The 20941-nt window shown below is 51.5% G+C and overlaps 1 protein-coding gene across 2 annotated transcripts in view; it reads left to right on the top strand.

Moving 5' to 3' along the window:
* LOC144811046 (glutathione S-transferase P 1-like) overlaps nt 1-20941 on the top strand; it is a 125379-nt gene that overhangs the window by 60213 nt on the left and 44225 nt on the right. For both annotated transcript variants that reach the window (XM_078673837.1, XM_078673829.1), the window contains one exon: nt 5540-5643. In XM_078673837.1, the coding sequence (XP_078529963.1) occupies nt 5540-5643 (104 nt within the window). The remainder of the gene's footprint in view (nt 1-5539; nt 5644-20941) is intronic.

Below are 20941 nucleotides of genomic sequence, written 5' to 3' on the forward strand. Positions count from 1 at the left end.
TGAGGGAGGCACTCATCCTCTGTAGGGTCATGACAGTGAGAGAGGCACTCATCCTCTGTAGGGTCATGACAGTGAGAGAGGCCCTCATCCTCTGTAGGGTCATGGCAGTGAGGGATGCACTCATCCTCTGTAGGGTCATGGCAGTGAGAGAGGCACTTATCCTCTGTAGGGTCATGGCAGTGAGAGAGGCACTCATCCTCTGTAGGGTCATGACAGAGAGAGAGGCCCTCATCCTCTGTAGGGTCATGACAGAGAGAGAGGCACTCATCCTCTGTAGGATCATGACAGTGAGAGAGGCACTCATCCTCTGTAGGGTCATGACAGTGAGGGAGGCCCTCATCCTCTGTAGGGTCATGACAGTGAGAGAGGCACTCATCCTCTGTAGGGTCATGACAGAGAGAGAGGCCCTCATCCTCTGTAGGGTCATGACAGAGAGAGAGGCACTCATCCTATGTAGGGTCATGACAGTGAGAGAGGCACTCATCCTCTGTAGGGTCATGACAGTGAGGGAGGCCCTCATCCTCTGTAGGGTCATGACAGTGAGAGAGGCACTCATCCTCTGTAGGGTCATGACAGTGAGAGAGGCACTCATCCTCTGTAGGGTCATGACAGTGAGAGAGGCACTCATCCTCTGTAGGATCATGACAGGGAGAGAGGCACTCATCCTATGTAGGGTCATGACAGTGAGAGAGGCACTCATCCTCTGTAGGGTCATGACAGGGAGAGAGGCACTCATCCTCTGTAGGGTCATGACAGTGAGAGAGGCACTCATCCTCTGTAGGGTCATGACAGTGAGAGAGGCACTCATCCTCTGTATGGTCATGGCAGTGAGAGAGGCACTCATCCTCTGTAGGGTCATGACAGAGAGGGAGGCACTCATCCTCTGTAGGGTCATGACAGTGAGAGAGGCACTCATCCTCTGTAGGGTCACGGCAGTGAGAGAGGCACTCATCCTCTGTAGGGTCATGACAGTGAGAGAGGCACTCATCCTCTGTAGGGTCATGACAGAGAGAGAGGCACTCATCCTCTGTAGGGTCATGACAGTGAGAGAGGCACTCATCCTCTGTAGGATCATGACAGTGAGAGAGGCACTCATCCTCTGTAGGGTCATGACAGTGAGAGATGCACTCATCCTCTGTAGGGTCATGACAGAGAGAGAGGCACTCATCCTCTGTAGGGTCATGACAGTGAGAGAGGCACTCATCCTCTGTATGGTCATGGCAGTGAGAGAGGCAATCATCCTCTGTAGGGTCATGACAGTGAGGGATGCACTCATCCTCTGTAGGATCATGACAGTGAGGGAGGCACTCATCCTATGCAGGGTCATGACAGTGAGGGAGGCACTCATCCTCTGTAGGGTCATGGCAGTGAGAGAGGCACTCATCCTCTGTAGGGTCATGACAGTGAGAGAGGCACTCATCCTCTGTAGGGTCATGACAGAGAGAGAGGCACTCATCCTCTGTAGGGTCATGACAGTGAGAGAGGCACTCATCCTCTGTAGGGTCATGGCAGTGAGAGAGGCACTCATCCTCTGTATGGTCATGGCAGTGAGAGAGGCACTCATCCTCTGTAGGGTCATGACAGTGAGAGAGGCACTCATCCTCTGTAGGGTCATGACAGTGAGAGAGGCACTCATCCTCTGTAGGGTCATGGCAGTGAGGGATGCACTCATCCTCTGTAGGGTCATGGCAGTGAGAGAGGCACTCATCCTCTGTAGGGTCATGACAGTGAGAGAGGCACTCATCCTCTGTAGGGTCATGACAGTGAGAGAGGCACTCATCCTCTGTAGGGTCATGGCAGTGAGAGAGGCACTCATCCTCTGTAGGGTCATGGCAGTGAGAGAGGCACTCATCCTCTGTAGGGTCATGACAGTGAGAGAGGCACTCATCCTCTGTAGGGTCATGACAGTGAGAGAGGCACTCATCCTCTGTAGGGTCATGACAGTGAGAGAGGCACTCATCCTCTGTAGGGTCATGACAGTGAGAGAGCCACTCATCCTCTGTAGGGTCATGGCAGTGAGAGAGGCACTCATCCTCTGTATGGTCATGGCAGTGAGAGAGGCACTCATCCTCTGTAGGGTCATGGCAGTGAGAGAGGCACTCATCCTCTGTAGGGTCATGACAGTGAGAGAGGCACTCATCCTCTGTAGGGTCATGGCAGTGAGAGAGGCACTCATCCTCTGTAGGGTCATGACAGTGAGAGAGGCACTCATCCTCTGTAGGGTCACGACAGTGAGTGAGGCACTCATCCTCTGTAGGGTCATGACAGAGAGAGAGGCACTCATCCTCTGTAGGGTCATGGCAGTGGCACTCATCCTCTGTAGGGTCATGGCAGTGAGAGAGGCACTCATCCTCTGTAGGGTCATGACAGTGAGAGAGGCACTCATCCTCTGTAGGGTCACGACAGTGAGAGAGGCACTCATCCTCTGTAGGGTCATGACAGAGAGAGATGCACTCATCCTCTGTAGGGTCATGACAGAGAGAGAGGCACTCATCCTCTGTAGGATCGTGACAGTGAGAGAGGCACTCATCCTCTGTAGGATCATGACAGTGAGAGAGGCACTCATCCTCTGTAGGGTCACGACAGTGAGTGAGGCACTCATCCTCTGTAGGGTCATGACAGAGAGAGAGGCACTCATCCTCTGTAGGGTCATGGCAGTGGCACTCATCCTCTGTAGGGTCATGGCAGTGAGAGAGGCACTCATCCTCTGTAGGATCATGAGAGTGAGAGAGGCACTCATCCTCTGTAGGGTCATGGCAGTGACACTCATCCTCTGTAGGGTCATGACAGAGAGAGAGGCACTCATCCTCTGTAGGGTCATGACAGAGAGAGAGGCACTCATCCTCTGTAGGGTTATGACAGTGAGAGAGGCACTCATCCTCTGTAGGGTCATGGCAGTGAGAGAGGCACTCATCCTCTGTATGGTCATGGCAGTGAGAGAGGCACTCATCCTCTGTAGGATCATGGCAGTGAGAGAGGCACTCATCCTCTGTAGGGTCATGGCAGTGGCACTCATCCTCTGTAGGGTCATGACAGAGAGAGAGGCACTCATCCTCTGTAGGGTCATGACAGAGAGAGAGGCACTCATCCTCTGTAGGGTCATGACAGAGAGAGAGGCACTCATCCTCTGTAGGGTCATGACAGTGAGAGAGGCACTCATCCTCTGTAGGGTCATGGCAGTGAGAGAGGCACTCATCCTCTGTATGGTCATGGCAGTGAGAGAGGCACTCATCCTCTGTAGGGTCATGACAGTGAGAGAGGCACTCATCCTCTGTAGGGTCATGGCAGTGAGAGAGGCACTCATCCTCTGTAGGGTCACGGCAGTGAGAGAGGCACTCATCCTCTGTAGGGTCATGACAGTGAGAGAGGCACTCATCCTCTGTAGGGTCATGGCAGTGAGAGAGGCACTCATCCTCTGTAGGATCATGGCAGTGAGAGAGGCAATCATCCTCTGTAGGGTCATGACAGTGAGAGAGGCACTCATCCTCTGTAGGGTCATGGCAGTGAGAGAGGCACTCATCCTCTGTAGGGTCATGACAGTGAGAGAGGCACTCATCCTCTGTAGGGTCATGACAGTGAGAGAGGCACTCATCCTCTGTAGGGTCATGGCAGTGAGTGAGGCACTCATCCTCTGTAGGGTCATGACAGTGAGAGAGGCACTCATCCTCTGTAGGGTCATGACAGTGAGAGAGGCACTCATCCTCTGTAGGGTCATGGCGTGAGAGAGGCACTCATCCTCTGTAGGATCATGGCAGTGAGAGAGGCAATCATCCTCTGTAGGGTCATGACAGTGAGAGAGGCACTCATCCTCTGTAGGGTCATGACAGTGAGGGAGGCCCTCATCCTCTGTAGGGTCATGACAGTGAGAGAGGCACTCATCCTCTGTAGGGTCATGGCAGTGAGAGAGGCACTCATCCTCTGTAGGGTCATGACAGAGAGAGAGGCCCTCATCCTCTGTAGGGTCATGACAGTGAGAGAGGCACTCATCCTCTGTAGGGTCATGACAGAGAGAGACGCACTCATCCTCTGTAGGGTCATGACAGTGAGGGATGCACTCATCCTCTGTAGGATCATGACAGTGAGAGAGGCACTCATCCTCTGTAGGGTCATGACAGAGAGAGAGGCACTCATCCTCTGTAGGGTCACGACAGTGAGTGAGGCACTCATCCTCTGTAGGGTCATGACAGAGAGAGAGGCACTCATCCTCTGTAGGGTCATGGCAGTGGCACTCATCCTCTGTAGGGTCATGGCAGTGAGAGAGGCACTCATCCTCTGTAGGGTCATGACAGAGAGAGAGGCACTCATCCTCTGTAGGGTCACGACAGTGAGTAAGGCACTCATCCTCTGTAGGGTCATGACAGAGAGAGAGGCACTCATCCTCTGTAGGGTCATGGCAGTGGCACTCATCCTCTGTAGGGTCATGGCAGTGAGAGAGGCACTCATCCTCTGTAGGATCATGACAGTGAGAGAGGCACTCATCCTCTGTAGGGTCATGACAGTGAGAGAGGCACTCATCCTCTGTAGGGTCATGGCAGTGAGAGAGGCACTCATCCTCTGTAGGGTCATGACAGTGAGAGATGCACTCATCCTCTGTAGGGTCATGGCAGTGAGAGAGGCACTCATCCTCTGTAGGGTCATGACAGTGAGGGATGCACTCATCCTCTGTAGGGTCATGACAGTGAGAGAGGCACTCATCCTCTGTAGGATCATGACAGTGAGAGAGGCACTCATCCTCTGTAGGGTCATGACAGAGAGAGATGCACTCATCCTCTGTAGGGTCATGACAGTGAGAGAGGCACTCATCCTCTGTAGGGTCATGACAGTGAGAGAGGCACTCATCCTCTGTAGGATCATGACAGTGAGAGAGGCACTCATCCTCTGTAGGGTCATGACAGTGAGAGAGGCACTCATCCTCTGTAGGGTCATGGCAGTGAGAGAGGCACTCATCCTCTGTAGGGTCGTGACAGAGAGAGAGGCACTCATCCTCTGTAGGGTCATGACAGTGAGGGAGGCACTCATCCTCTGTAGGGTCATGACAGAGAGAGACGCACTCATCCTCTGTAGGGTCATGACAGTGAGAGAGGCACTCATCCTCTGTAGGGTCATGACAGTGAGAGAGGCATTCATCCTCTGTAGGGTCATGACAGAGAGAGAGGCACTCATCCTCTGTAGGATCATGACAGTGAGAGAGGCACTCATCCTCTGTAGGGTCATGACAGTGAGAGAGGCACTCATCCTCTGTAGGGTCATGACAGTGAGAGAGGCACTCATCCTCTGTAGGGTCATGACAGTGAGAGAGGCACTCATCCTCTGTAGGGTCATGGCAGTGGCACTCATCCTCTGTAGGGTCATGACAGTGAGAGAGGCACTCATCCTCTGTAGGGTCACGACAGTGAGGGATGCACTCATCCTCTGTAGGGTCATGGCAGTGAGAGATGCACTCATCCTCTGTAGGGTCATGACAGAGTATGCTCATTAATGGTTTGCTCATGTGTTTTCATGTGTGATGTATCACTGATGCCCCCTCTGCTCTTTGCAGGGCTCTGTGGAAGAAACGACAAGGAGGCGGCGCTTATCGACATGACGAGTGACGGCCTGGACGACCTGCGGACCGGCTACCTGCGTATGATCTACCTGGACTATGTATGTAGTAGCGTTAAAGGGTAGATGTGGCACATACATGACTGTGATGTGCTCTGGAGATGCTATCGCAGCCAATGCCAGGGGGGTTTGGTGACTATTGGGAAGATAATCTGGTTTCAAGTCCTTCCTGGCATGGAAACAGCATTGTATAAGTAATAACAGCACAACTAGCTTATAGGGTCCCTGCACCTGAACCACAAACCTCAATGTCCACGTGCTTGTGTGTTCAATGGGACTGTGTTAGAAATGGGATCCCTGGCTGGCCAGGGCTTGCGCCAAAGTCAGTCAGAGACCACCACTTCCACGTCATGGCAAGGGAGTTACACGCCAAGATAACCCCTGCTCACCCCCTTGGTAACGTAGCACGAGCAGTAAGGCTAAACTCAGAGGCAATGTGAGTTAAGTGTTTGCGCACGCACCCCCAGCAACAACACACAAGGCCCACCACCAAGGAAACTCCACACAAGGTTATATATAAAAATAGCCTTTGTATTATACCAAACACATTAGATAAAAACACACACTTTACAATGTGCCAGGGGCACGGGCAGAATTTACAGGGGATATGTACAAGACAGGGCCACCAGGACCACTGTCAGGAATCAGCACTTTTACAACTAGCACTTAGTATATAGAACATAGAATGTAAAATCACTTTAGCACACAACCAGTAACTACTGGTAACCAGGACCTCACTAGCACCACCTGTACTAGGAGAACAACCACCTAAGTATCACAATACCTGTAGGGGTATAAGCACATAACACATGATGCATAACAGACATTCAGAGGTGTAAGGAACAAGGCACATGATGCATAAACAACACATTCAGAGGTGCAGGGAAGGAAAACACATGATACCTGAAAACATTCAAAGGTGTATCAAAGAACAATTGCGCAGAAATCTCCTTAGCAAGTAAATCACAAAGTGCGCAAAACTCACATGAGCCACCACCTGTGGTAGTCACTAGGCCAACTGGCCTTGTTGGGGCTAGGACGTCCTGTGTCCCAGTGTCAGGGGCCTAAACGCGGCAGCTGCCCACAAAGTGCTGGGCAGCTGAAGAAAATGATGGGGCCAACGTGGGAGCTTCACAGGCTCTGAAGAAATAAAATGTCCCCCTGAGCCTCTCAGGGTTCTAAAGAAATGACTGGCCCCTTTGAGCCTTGCTGGGCTCTTTGCACAACAAAATGCCCCTGGGAGCCTCTCAGGCTCTCACTCAATTATGCCCCTTGAGCCTCTCGTGGGCGCTCACAACAAATGTGGGCCAGGAGCCTCTTGGGCTCTACACAAAACAAAGGTGCAGCTCGAGCCTCTCGGGTCTCTGCACAAATGCGGCACTTAAGAGCCTCTTGTGGCTCTAACGCTAAGATGCCCCCTGAGCCCTTTGTGGGCTAAAAATGATCAAATAATCCCGAAACTGGAATAACACCACGGGGGGGCGGTCACCGGCAATGTGCCCCGACGCCACCTGTAACTACAAATGGCCCCGGAGCCCTCTGGGACTTCACAACAACTGCCCTGGCGATGGACGGGAGGGGGGGCACCGACAACGTGCCCCGACGCCCTCCTCTTCCCTAATGGACACAGAGCCCCACTCACCGGACTGCTGGGGTGGCGTCTCTGCGGGCTGAAGTCGAGGGGCTCTCCAACTGCACGGGAGCTCCGCCGGATCTCCTCTCTGTTCCTCCGGTCTCTTCTTGTACCCGGTCCCGCTCCTGGGGGCCAGGTTTCCTTACGGCAGCGGGCGGGGCTCTCCTCTCGCTGGGGGAGCCTCGTGGGCAGACGCCGCTGGACTTCACTCTTCTCTCACTCCCCGTGGCTCTCCCACGCTCTTGGGAGCCCTGGGGGGGGGGGGAGTTGCGGCGACAGTATCCTCTCCGGACACGGCAGCTTCCAGAGGAGGCGGGTGGGCTCCCGGCCTCTTTCTGTGGTCCCGAAGTCCCGCCCCCGGCCTGCCTGACTTCCGGTTCGGCCGGGCGGCGACGGGGACAATCTCGGGGTTATATTTTTATATAATTTTTATATAATATTCCTAGCCCTCTTCCTCTGCGACCAATTCTATCCATCCTTGTGAGGACATAGCCATTAGGGATTGCATCTACGAGTTCAGGTCCTGAGGTTTCCGAAGCCCAGGTTTCAGTAATGAACACCCAGGAAGGCTTTCTCAATGAGACAAAGTCCCCAAAGGCAATATTATTTTTGATTAGAGACATTGCATTAATGAGAAAGCCCTCTTCGATGACCAGGTTGGGGGAGGGCTTAGATACACCAGTGGACGGCTGTGCCTTCAGGGGATTCTTTTTTCTAAAGCGGCTACGTTGACATTTGCAACTGAACGTACCCGAGAATGCCTCAGGGCGAAAAGTGTGATGACAGGGCTTTTTAGGGGTTTAAGAGCTAGAAGCGCTTGTCTAGAATAATAGGCCCTAATTTGATGGGAAGGCAGGGGGAGAGCCATTATCCCTGGCCTCTAGCGTGAACTCAGCGCGGACGGGCGCAGACGGGCTTGACTTTGGCGCAACTTCGGCGTGCGCCCGCTGAGCGCGTCCGCTGAGAGCGTAGGAGATCATGAGACCTAAATAGGGTGGCGCCTAAGTGGAAAGCAGCGCGTGACCCTCCGTCTCCAATGAGGCTGGAGACTACAAATGTATGCCGGCGCCCTCCACACCAAACGGGAAAACCCGTGGTGGACCGGGGCGCTGGCAGAAGGTAGCAAGATGCGAGGTGCAGCGAGCCTTTGACAAGAGCTGGGGCACACTCTCCTCTCCCAACATGTGTTGGGTTACACTCCCCTCTCTGAACATGCATTGGGTTACACTCTCCTCTCTGAACATAAGTTGGGTTACACTCTCCTCTCTGAACATGAGTTGGGTTACCCTCTCCTCTCTGAACATGAGGTGGGTTACACTCTCCTCTCTGAACATGAGTTGGGTTACCCTCTCCTCTCTGCACATGAGTTGGGTTACACTCTTCTCTCTGAACTTGAGTTGGGTTACACTCTCCTCTCTGAACATGAGTTGGGTTACACTCTCCTCTCTGAACATGCATTGGGTTACACTCTCCTCTCTGAACATAAGTTGGGTTACACTCTCCTCTCTGAACATGCATTGGGTTACACTCTCCTCTCTGAACATGAGTTGGGTTACACTCTCCTCTCTGAACATGCATTGGGTTACACTCTCCTCTCTGAACATGAGTTGGGTTACACTCTCCTCTCTGAACATGCATTGGGTTACACTCTCCTCTCTGAACATGAGTTGGGTTACACTCTCCTCTCTGAACATGCATTGGGTTACACTCTCCTCTCTGAACATGAGTTGGGTTACCCTCTCCTCTCTGCACATGAGTTGGGTTACACTCTTCTCTCTGAACTTGAGTTGGGTTACACTCTCCTCTCTGAACATGAGTTGGGTTACACTCTCCTCTCTGAACATGCATTGGGTTACACTCTCCTCTCTGAACATGCATTGGGTTACACTCTCCTCTCTGAACATAAGTTGGGTTACACTCTCCTCTCTGAACATGCATTGGGTTACACTCTCCTCTCTGAACATGAGTTGGGTTACACTCTTCTCTCTGAACTTGAGTTGGGTTACACTCTCCTCTCTGAACATAAGTTGGGTTACACTCTCCTCTCTGAACATGAGTTGGGTTACCCTCTCCTCTCTGCACATGAGTTGGGTTACACTCTCCTCTCTGAACATGAGTTGGGTTACACTCTCCTCTCTGCACATAAGTTGGGTTACACTCTCCTCTCTGAACATGCATTGGGTTACACTCTCCTCTCTGCACATGAGTTGGGTTACACTCTCCTCTCTGCACATAAGTTGGGTTACACTCTCCTCTCTGAACATGCATTGGGTTACACTCTCCTCTCTGAACATGAGGTGGGTTACACTCTCCTCTCTGAACATGAGGTGGGTTACACTCTCCTCTCTGAACATGCATTGGGTTACACTCTCCTCTCTGCACATGAGTTGGGTTACACTCTCCCCTCTGAACATGAGTTGGGTTACACTCTCCTCTCTGAACATGAGTTGGGTTACACTCTCCCCTCTGAACATGAGGTGGGTTACACTCTCCTCTCTGACCATGAGTTGGATTACACTCTCCTCTCTGAACATGAGGTGGGTTACACTCTCCTCTCTGACCATGAGTTGGATTACACTCTCCTCTCTGAACATGAGGTGGGGCACACTCTCCTCTCTGAACATGAGTTGGGGCACACTCTCCTCTCTGAACATGAGTTGGGCACACTCTCCTCTCTGAACATGAGTTGGGGCACACTCTCCTCTCTGAACATGAGGTGGGTTACACTCTCCTCTCTGACCATGAGTTGGATTACACTCTCCTCTCTGAACATGAGGTGGGTTACACTCTCCTCTCTGAACATGAGGTGGGTTACACTCTCCTCTCTGACCATGAGTTGGATTACACTCTCCTCTCTGAACATGAGGTGGGTTACACTCTCCTCTCTGACCATGAGTTGGATTACACTCTCCTCTCTGAACATGAGGTGGGTTACACTCCCCTCTCTGAACATGAGTTGGGGCACACTCTCCTCTCTGAACATGAGTTGGGTTACACTCTCCTCTCTGAACATGAGTTGGGTTACACTCTCCTCTCTGAACATGAGTTGGGTTACACTCTCCTCTCTGAACATGTGCTGGGTTGCACTTTCCTCCCTGAATAAGGGTTGAACTATGCTATCCTCAGGGTTGCATGCTCTTCTCTCTGTTCAATAGTTTGGTCAGATGATCAGAGTCTGTGGAGTTGCCTAAACCATCAACTCCAGGACTCCTGCCCTGTGGGAATCCTGAAGTGGTTGTCCCATGGGTGGAAGCCCCCCTGAGAGCATTGTCAGAGTCTCTGAGACTTAAACTTTTGAGCAATTATCATTGCCTGTTGGTGGACAGCATCCAGATATCAATCCACAGGCCTCCACCAAGTATCAGGCCTATGTGACCTAGAGGTGGAGATATCTGTTGTGTGTTTCTTCTCTCGCTGAGCAGTTGTCAGCTTACATTCTTCCTTCTTTAAACATAATATATGTTACCAACCTCTGGTTGCCCTTCCCCGTCTCTCACACTGGGTTAGGTTACAGATGCATTTCTCTGAACCTGAATTGAGTTGTCCTCTTCCTACTTTAAACATAAGTTATGTTAACAGCCTCCCTTCTATTAACATGATTTTCTTTGCACTCTCTCTTCTTTGCACTTGGGTTCTGTTACACGTGCCTTTCTCTGCACCTGAGTGAGTTACACTCTTCCTTTTTGTAAACATAAGTGGTGGTGACAACCTCCCCTCTTGGAGTATGAGTTGGGTTGTACTCTTTTTGTTCTCAACAGCAGAGAACTCTCCCTTTTCTGGACATGCGCCTCTTTTCTTGAACACGAGTAGGTACTGATGGCAGCCTGCATCAGTTCCCTTGGAACGGTGAAAAGTAAGTCTCCAAATGTTGCATAACGGAGCACAAGCCGCTGGATTGTGTTACATTTCTTTACAAAGCCATGGAAGGCGCAAATCGACTCTTGCGTGGTTATGTAAATGCAAAGGTTTAGTAAATATGGGTCAGTACATACAGGAAGGAGAATAATTACCAGTCTTGGAAACTAAAGTCACAAGTCAATTGATAGTGACACAGTTGAGTCTTCCGGGGAGAACCCTACTCCCGATGTAGAGACATATTGAGGCAGATCCTTGGAGAGGAGCCAACATCCGTGGTAGAGACTGGAGCAATGGGAGTTGTAGTTGTTCTTAGGTCTCTGGCTCTTAGGACCCTGAGAACCCTACTCCCGGTGTAGAGACGTATTGAGTTGATCCTTGGAGTGGAGCCAAAAATGCTGGTAGAGCCTGAGCAGTGGTGGTTGTAGTTGGTCTTTTGTATCTTGTCCTTAGGACCCTGTGAACCCTACTCCTGGTGTAGAGATGTATTGAGTCAAAGCCTTCCGAGTGGAGCCCACAGACCCTCAGAGAGCCTGAGCAACGCTGGTTGTAGTTGGTATTAGGTTTCTGGCTGTTAGGACCCTGAGAACCCTACTCCCAGTGTAGAGACGTATTGAGTCAGATCCTTAGAGTGAAGCCCACAGACGCTGGTAGTTGCTCAGCAGCGCTGGTTGTAGTTGGTCTTATGTATGCTGTGCTTGTTCCCATGAGGCACAGGGTCAAGACGGATTTGCATATGGCCATGTCTAAACTGGGGTTGCTTGGTGAGCAAAATAACGATGGATTAAACCCAGATCTGTGACTGGGCAAATGTTTTGCCATCGTGCAACATTCCATCCATCATCTTGTGTGTTTTGCTGTTGTCCTTAGGACCCTAAGAACCCTACTCCTGGTGTAGAGACGTATTGAGTCAGATCCTTGGAGTGAATCCAACAGACCCTGGTAGAGACTGGAGCAGCAATCGTTGTAGTTGGTCTTAGGTTTCTGGATCTTACGACAGGAGGATCAAGTGACGGATGGACAGTTTGCAGACAAGATGAAACTATTTTCCTTGTGGACAAGGGAGGTTTTTAAGAGCAACCTACACTTGAGAAAGTTCTTTTGAACAACGAGTTGGCATGGTGGTATGTTCCACATGCGTGAGCCCTGCACACGAGAAGCTTACCCTCCACTTCTGTTGCATCTTCTTGGATCCACTGCCAGTAGGGTTCCGTTGGCAGACCCTAGACCTCTGGAAGACGGAGGACACACATCAAGAAAGATAATCCAATGAGCGACCAGGCAAAGATTAGTCGTTGAGACGCAGGGTTCAAAGTGCAATCTTTTCATGGGTGCGAGTGAAGGGACTTCAGTGCCAGCGTGATGTGGCCATGGCATTGCAAGCCGAACAGAAGATGATTGGCAGCGCCCTGGGCTCTCGAAAGGTTTTAAGTGGATATGTTGGAGAAGCTACTACAGTGGTGTAAATGGATATTGTCACAAATCGCACTAGCGAAATGTACTACCAGGAGTGGAGTAGTGACAATAGGGGGAATTAGCGACAGCAGTAACTGAGGTCCAGTGGGTGTGTGGAAAGCTGGCTATGTTAAGGACTCATTCTGTGTGAGGTGGAGGGGGCTCTGGGCCCTATTCACAGAACTAAAGACAAAATCCTAACTTACTATCATTTTGGTATTCAAAGAAGGCACTTACTCATTTTGGTATTCACAGAAGGCATTTAGGAGTTCTAAAGTTATGAGTCCTAACTTTACTACTCCTACACTGAGAAAAATCCTAACTTTAAGACTTTTGGTATTCACAGAAGGCATTTAGGAGTCCTAAAGGTAGGACTCCTAACTTCTGTGAATACCAAAATGAGTAAGTGCCTTCTGTGAATACCAACATGGTAGTAAGTTTAGGATTTGTTATCTTAAGTTAGTTCTGTGAATCGGACCTCAGTGTCTCTGATTGAGCCCTCAGCACCGCCATAGTGTGCTAATGGAAGAGTGTGCAGGTTTAGGATGCGGCTTATAAAAAAAGTTGTGAGAACTCTTCATGTTTTAAAGATGCCTTAAAGAAAGTTAGCTTATTAAATGTAACTCAAAATTGTCAACTACGGAGGTTTGCAGATTTCTCTATTCGAAATAAAAAACTATTTTATAGTAATTTTTAAAACATAATTTCCACATACCCAAAATTGCGTGTGTGAGAAAGAGAGGCCTGCACTTTATCCATCCTGCAATCTCCTCTTTACTGGATTACTACATCATTTATAACCCACATTCCCACTGCTTTTAATTTAAGAGTTTTAAAACAAAAAAAAGTTAAGCTTCAAGATACAGAACACCTTCTAAAAGATTATGCAACAGAAAAAAACTACCAGATATTGCAACCTCCATTCTGAACTCAAAAAACTGAAACAACGTTGCTATTTGAATGAGTTTCAGAATACAAACATTAAATAAAATGAGTAATTCTCTAACAAAAATCAGAACCCTTAACTTTCTCTCTGCTGTTTTCTGGTGCTACATAAAAAAATGGTACAGCCAATTGGCCTGAATTTGGCACACTGGTGTGATGGTTAACTTTTGCAATTTATTTTTTTGCACGCATATGCCACAAAAATAAAAAATAAAAAAGTATACATGCTCTCATCAAAACAAGCCTGCCTTGTGCATAAGTATTTTTAAATTGGAAAAACATTGACATATTTGGCTGATTAACGAATGGTTGGCCCGACTCACAAAGGTAAACTTCAATGTTTGGCCTGAACTTAGACCAAACGTCTACATTTAGGAATTTGGGAATTCACAAAGGGCATGTAAGAGTAGTATCTTTATGTGCGCACTCGGTGCGGATCTCTGTCCCAAGTGTGGACGTAAAGATAGTAGTAGTAAATGCCCTTTGTGAATCCCCATAGTTGTAAACTTAGCCGTTTGTTCTAAGTTTAGGCCAAACATCTAAGTTTACCTTTGTGAATTGGGCCAGGTTTTTTTAAACAACATGGCTCTCAACTGAGCCGTGAAGCTTATTAATATTCTTTGTGAAAGAGAAAATAAGAAATCCCTGCAGGAACTGGCTCTGTATATGCTGTACCAAAGTGAGGGATAGTGTGCACACACAGAGTCCAGTGAAACCCCAAAGGTTGGCAGAGATAAAAGTAGATAGCACCTTACTCTCCATTTGTGGTAGTGTGGACGACCAGTCAGGCTTTATCAGAGGGCAGTGTTAGGTACTTGTTGTACACACTCAGGCAAGAAATGATGTCACACACTCAAAGACTGACCTCAGACCAATTTGTTTGTATCAAAAATATTCTTTAGTTATTTTAATTCTAGAACCAAGCCAAGCCTGGTGGAGGTAAGTGAACTAATACTTTGCAAACCCGTATGCAGTCATTTACAGTTGAATGCAGGTTCAAATGCATTTGGTTGTGTCACAGGTAGGTCAACAGTTCAAAATTACTTTTTAGTTAGTTTGTAGATTAGAGTACACATTACTTATTGGATTACTTTGTAAGTTACTTTTGCTAATCAGTGTGATATGCCTAGATATCACACTAAAACATTTCCTAGACTAAAGGTAAGTAATTCAGTTTTTACAGTTATGCAATTTTTCAATGTTTCATACAAACCAGCTCCACACAAGAATTTTCAAGGAAAAGCAATCAAAGCAATCCTATGGAAGGAAATGAAGTTAACGGTTTGCAGGAAAGTACTTATTTGTGGGAGTTAGTATTCTGGAGTTAGAACCAGGGTTCCCCCAGTGTCGAGGATGCATTCTCAGAACACCCTCAGCAGCACTAGGGCGGTCAGGCGCAGAGTGCTGAGGCCCAATGTTATCCAATGGGAGATAGGGGGCCTCCGGTTGAGGGGCTGCTCACGAGCAGGCAACCAATCAATCAATCACAACATTTATATAGCGCACTACTCACCCGGAGGGTCTCAAGGCGCTTGGGGAGGGGGGGTCCGCTACTGCTCGAACAGCCAGGTCTTTAGCTGCTTCCTGAAGGCGAGGTGGTCTTGGGTCAGGTGGAGGTGGGTCGGGAGGGAGTTCCAGGTCTTGGCGGCCAGGTAGGAGAAGGACCTTCCTCCTGTGGTGGCTTTTCGGATGCGGGGGACGGCGGCGAAGGCGTGGCTGGTCGATCGAAGCTGACGGGTGGGAGTGTAGAAGTTGAGGCGGCTGTTGAGGTATCTTGGGCCTTGGTTGTGTAGGGCTTTGTGTGCGTGGGTGAGGAGACGGAAGGTGATTCTCTTGTTGACCGGGAGCCAGTGCAGGTCTCTCAGGTGTCCGGAGATGTGGCTGTGTCGGGGGATGTCAAGGATGAGTCTTGCCGAGGCGTTCTGGATCCGCTGGAGTCTCTTCTGGAGCTTGGCGGTGGTTCCGGCGTAGAGGGCATTGCCGTAGTCCGGTCGGCTGGTGACGAGGGCCTGGGTGACCGTCTTCCTGGTCTCGGTGGGGATCCACCGGAAGATCTTACGTAGCATGCGCAGGATGTTGAAGCACGACGAGGAGACAGCGTTGACTTGTCTGGTCATGGAGAGGGAGGAGTCCAAGATGAAGCCCAAGTTGCGTGCGTGGTCTGTTGGTTTGGGTGCGCTGACCCGGGCGGGGGGCCACCAGGAGTCATCCCAGGCGGAGGGAGAGGAGCCCAGGATGAGAACTTCCGTCTTGTCTGAGTTCAGTTTCAGGCGGCTGGTCATCATCCACATGGCTACGTCTTTCATCCCTTCGTGTAGGTTGGCTCTGGCGGTGGCGGGGTCGTTGGTGAGGGAGAGGATCAGCTGGGTGTCGTCGGCGTAGGAGATGATGTTGAGGTTGTGTTGGCGTGCGATGGCCGCAAGGGGGCTCATGTAGACATTGAAGAGGGTGGGGCTGAGCGAGGAGCCTTGAGGGACGCCACAGATGATTTCGGAGGCTTCTGATCTGAACGGGGGTAGGCGGACTCTCTGTGTCCTACCGGCGAGGAAGGAGATGATCCATTCTAGTGCCTTCTCCTGGATTCCGACGTTGCTGAGGCGCTGCACAAGGGTGCGGTGGCAGACAGTGTCGAACGCCGCGGAGAGGTCCAGGAGGATGAGGGCCGCTGTTTCACCGTTGTCGAGCAGGGCTCGGATGTCATCAGTGGCTGCGATGAGGGCGGTCTCGGTGCTGAGGTTGGCCCAGAAGCCAGACTGCGAGAGGTCGAGGGATCCGTTTGTCTCGAGAAAGGCGGCCAGCTGCTTGTTGACGGTCTTCTCGATGACTTTGGCCGGAAACGGGAGGAGCGAGATGGGGCGGTAGTTTTTGAGTTCGGTGGGGTCCGCTGATGGTTTCTTCAGTAGAGCGCTGAGTTCGGCGTGCTTCCAGCTCTCCGGGAAGGTGGCGGTGTAAAAGGAGGTGTTGATGATGTCCCGCAGATGGGGTGCGATGACAGCGTCGGCCTTGTTGAAGACGTGGTGAGGGCAGGGGTCGGTTGGAGATCCGGAGTGGATGGAGTTCATCGTACGGATGGTGTCTTCGGTGGTGATCGGGGTCCAGGCGCGGACGGTGGTGGTGGGGGGCGTTGCTGCGGTCGTGGGGAGCGTCGGTTGTGTGCTGAAGCTGTTGTGTATGTCTGCGATCTTGTTGTGGAAGTAGGAGGCGAGGGAGTTGCAGAGGTCTTGAGATGGGGTGATGTCGTTGTTTCCGGCGTTGGGGTTGGAGAGCTCTTTGACGATGTTGAAGAGTTCCTTGCTGTTGTGTGCGTTGTTGTCCAGTCGTGCCTTGAATGCAGTTTTCTTGGTGGCGTGGATCAGTTGGTGGTGTTTTGGGGTGGCGAGCTTGAGGGTGGTCATGTTGTCTGGTGTCAGGTCTCTGCGCCATGCTTTCTCGAGGGCTCGGCACATCTTCTTGGAGTTCTTGAGTTCGTCGGTGAACCAGGATGCTTTCTTGCTGCCGGGTCTGCTAGGCGGGGTCCTCAGTGGGGCGAGGTCGTCTGCGCAGTTACTGATCCACTTCGTGAGGTTGTTGGCGGCCTGGCTGGGGTTCGGTGAGCTGGAGGGTGGGTGCTGGCTCAGGGATGCGGCGAGCTGGTCGGCTGTGACCTTGTTCCAACTTCTGCGTGCCACCTGTTGCTGGTGGTGGTGGATCGTGGTTCTTCTGAAGCTGAAGTGGACGCAGCTGTGGTCCGTCCAGTGGAGTCCGGTGGTGTGGCTGAAGACGATGTCCTTGCTGGATGCGAAGACGGCGTCGAGTGTGTGTCCGGCATAGTGGGTGGGGGTGGTCACCAGTTGCTTGAGACCGAGGTTGGCGAGGTTGTCCAGCAGGGTGGTGGTGTTGCGGTCGTTGTTGCTCTCCAGGTGGAAGTTGAGGTCCCCGAGGAGGATGTAGTCAGCGGAGGGGAGGGCGTGCGGGCTGATGAAGTCGGCGATGTCTTCGCTGAATTGTGTGCGTGGTCCCGGGGGTCTGTAGATGAGGGTGCCTCTGAGGGTGGTCTTGGGGTCAGTGTGGATCTGGAAGTGCAGGTGTTCGGCGGTTGTGAGGGTGTCGTCGGTGTTGGTCGTGATGCGGATGGTGTTCCTGTGGATGATGGCGATGCCTCCTCCCGTCTGGTTGGTGCGGTCTCTCCGGGTGATCTTGTATCCGTCCGGGATGGCGATGGCGATGTCGGGTGCTGAGGTGGCGTTCATCCAGGTTTCCGTGAGGAAGGCAACGTCTGGAGATGTGGTGTCGAGGAGGTTCCAGAGTTCGATGGCGTGTCTGTGGATGGAGCGGGTGTTGAGCAGGATGCACTTAAGGTGGTTGCTGCTGGAGTTCGGCTTGGTGGGTGCTGGTGTAGTGCAGGTCCGGTTGCAGGTGAACTTGCAGGAGTGGCAGCTGAAGGGTCCGTGGGTGCGTCTCGGGGTGGCTCGGTAGCATCCCGGGACTCGGCCGGAGTTGAGTGCGTTGAGTTCGGTGGAGTCGTGGGTCCGGCGGGTGGGTTGGTGAGTGCGGGGGCCAGGGCGCAGTCCAGGCGCGGACGGGCGCAGACGGGCTTACCTTTGGCGCGCCTTCGGCGCACAATCGGCGCGCCCGCTGCGCGTCAACGCTGCGCGTGCGCACGGTCGCCATATATGGCGAAGTGCGAGGGAGGGAGGAGCAGCTGGGAGGTGGGAGCGGGGAGGGCACAGAAGGCAAAGGGGGCGTGGCCGCGAGCACGGCGGCAGGAAGGGGGGAGCGGGGCGGGGGGCACAGGGGCAGAGCGAGGTGATCGGCGCAGGGGGGCAAAATACAATAATACAGTCACAGAGAGAAAGGCTACAGGTACAACAGCAGTAACAATGCGGCAAGGCAACAAATGAAAACTACAGTGAAAATGCAGCAAGGGGACAAGAGGACGAAGATGCAGCGGGGGGGGCGGGGCTCGCCGGGGCGGGCTCAGCGAGGCTGAAGGCGGCAGCGGGAGGGAGTAGCGCACGCTACAGCTGATGGCCGTGCGGCGTGAGAGTGTCCTGGGAGCAGGTCACCTGGCCACAAAGGTTGTGAGAGCAAAGCTCCTGGTGTTAGGCTCAGGGCAAAGGTGGATCAGAGTTAGCACACAAAGTACACCCACACTGGGGCGGCTGGGTGCAGGGTGCTGTTTTGGCCTCCGGTGCCCTGCTGTTTTGAATTGGAGTTGCAGTTTTCGGGTCTCGCCTACGCGGCGCGCATGTGCTACATAGGAGGGCCTTTAGCCGCCGTGCTGCTCATTTTCAAGCACACACTCGTGCTTGCGGCGGCATCCACAATGCGTGAGCGAGCAGCGGCGCGCATGCTAATTGGCTGTTGATCGCTCCCGCAAGGCGGATGGTGCCACAAGCACAAGTGTGCTTGAAAACAGCTGCATTATTTATTCCCTCACACAAGGCTCTCTCTCCTGAAACAAGATGATGTTACACTTTTAGCATTAGCATTGAATTACTTCCGCTCAGCCGACTACAAATCCTTTGAAATCCTCTATCAGAATTTGGTTTATTTACTCTGATGAGGCATGACCAGGCACTGACTTTACTCCTGGGCGCATTCCCCCCTGATGTGCTCTGGCAGCAGCCGGCATAGCTCAGCCTGCCTCCCCACTTCGTACGTGTCTGTGGGGCGCCCTCCGGCTACCCGCGCTTGCAGGTTTATACAGCACCAACTCAGCATTGGAGCGCTGTGCCCATGTTAAGGTTTAACTTTGGTAAGAAGTTATGTTTGCAGCAACGGGCACTGTTTTGATGAACACTCGGCCCACTGCCCACACGCTGCCCGCCGTGCCATCTTCCAGTGGCCTCACTTTGATAACACTCCCTGAGACCTATCGCTAGGAGCATTCATTTGGAGCCAAGCTCCTGCCGACTCTTTCATGTGGAGTTATATTTTGATCTTAGTAAAGTATTTGCCGAAAGCTAAAACAATAAGTACCGGAAAAGTCAGCGTAGCAAAGAGCCTACCACGTCACGCCTGCCTCATTTTGAAAGTGTTTTTTGTTCAGAAGGATCAGATGGTTGAAATAGCTTGAATGTGTGTAATTGGGTATCATGGAAGCTCGGTTTTCATATATGCCTTTAGAAAAGTCAGACTAATTTCTTTTCAGTCGAGGCACATTATGGATGGTAAAATCAAGGTCTCTCGAGTTGCCCATGATAGACGGTTTTAGCGTCACGCAGCCAAACCCTTGTTGTCCAGGGAGCAAACGCCATTGACTCACTTCCGCTCAGCCGACAACGAATCCTTTGAAATCCTCCATCAGAATTTGGTTTATTTACTCTGAATCCTTTTCATCTGATTTTTTTCGCCAATGTCTGCTACTCAGAACTTGTCAATCCCGAATTCTTATCCTCAAAATTTGCACCTCTGGATTGTCATCTCTGAGGGGAACACAATGGCATGCCTCCAGGGCAAAGGACTCACATACCCCGATATTTGGGCCAAGATTAAAGCTCATGTTTTTTAATGCAGCCTGTTCCTGTGGCTTCCCTTCCTCATGGGCAATTTTTGTTATCATCCTCATTTTTAACAAGCATTGGCATAGCCGATAGGTCTCGCCTTTGGGACCTTATAAGTGTTTAGCCATTCAACAGTTGTTGCACCAAGGATATTGTGCTGGCAAACTAAACACTTATAAGGTCCCAAAGGGAGACCTATTGGCTATGCCAATGCTTGTTGGTTTTTAGCTGCAGGCTCGGTCCAGGAAGATTCTCGGGAGGAACCAACAGCTGGGCAGGTAAGTTGGAGGGCTCAAGGACGTAGGTGCACCTTGGATTCTTATCCCCAGGGCGCAGGGCGGCTGCATGCAGCTGTGTCTTTTGAGGTCGGATTTTAGCTAACCTGGCCACTCGCTGTTGGGGTGGGGTGTCTGTGCAGAGGCTTCAGGTGATGTCGGGGAGTCCTGGAGGGAACAATTCTCAGTGGACTGAGCCTGCAGAGTGCTGGGTGACCTCAATGGGACCAGTGGAACACTTGGATTCGGGACTTTGGGGTCGGGTGCAGTGATGGTTCCAAGCGTCAGGTTTCTTTGTCCTCAGCTGCCTCAGAGTCTGTCTTGGAAGTTTCTTTTGAACAGAGCTGCTGTTCACAGGAGATACTGTCTTTGGTGAAGGCAGTCAGTCCTCCCAGGGTTCTGGACGTTGCTGGCTGCAGGACAAGGTGACTTTTGGCGCAGGATCTCTGGAAACTGCAGACGGGATGGTAGGGTTGGGGCCAAGTCAGTTCTTCTCTAGCAGTCTCCTCTTCTGGGCATCTTCTATTATCCTTCTCTTTTGTAGGTTGCGGGAATCTGTCTGCTTGGTTCAGGGCTGCCCCCTAAAAACTCTATTTATGGGGTGTTTTAGGGGTCTCGAGGTCAGTAGCCAACGATCTACAAACCTTAGGGTGACTACACCCTGTGGCCAGAGAGGTGCCAATTGGGGGTAC

This window comes from Lissotriton helveticus, chromosome 1_1 (genome assembly GCF_964261635.1).
Source record: "Lissotriton helveticus chromosome 1_1, aLisHel1.1, whole genome shotgun sequence".
NCBI lineage: Eukaryota > Metazoa > Chordata > Amphibia > Caudata > Salamandridae > Lissotriton > Lissotriton helveticus.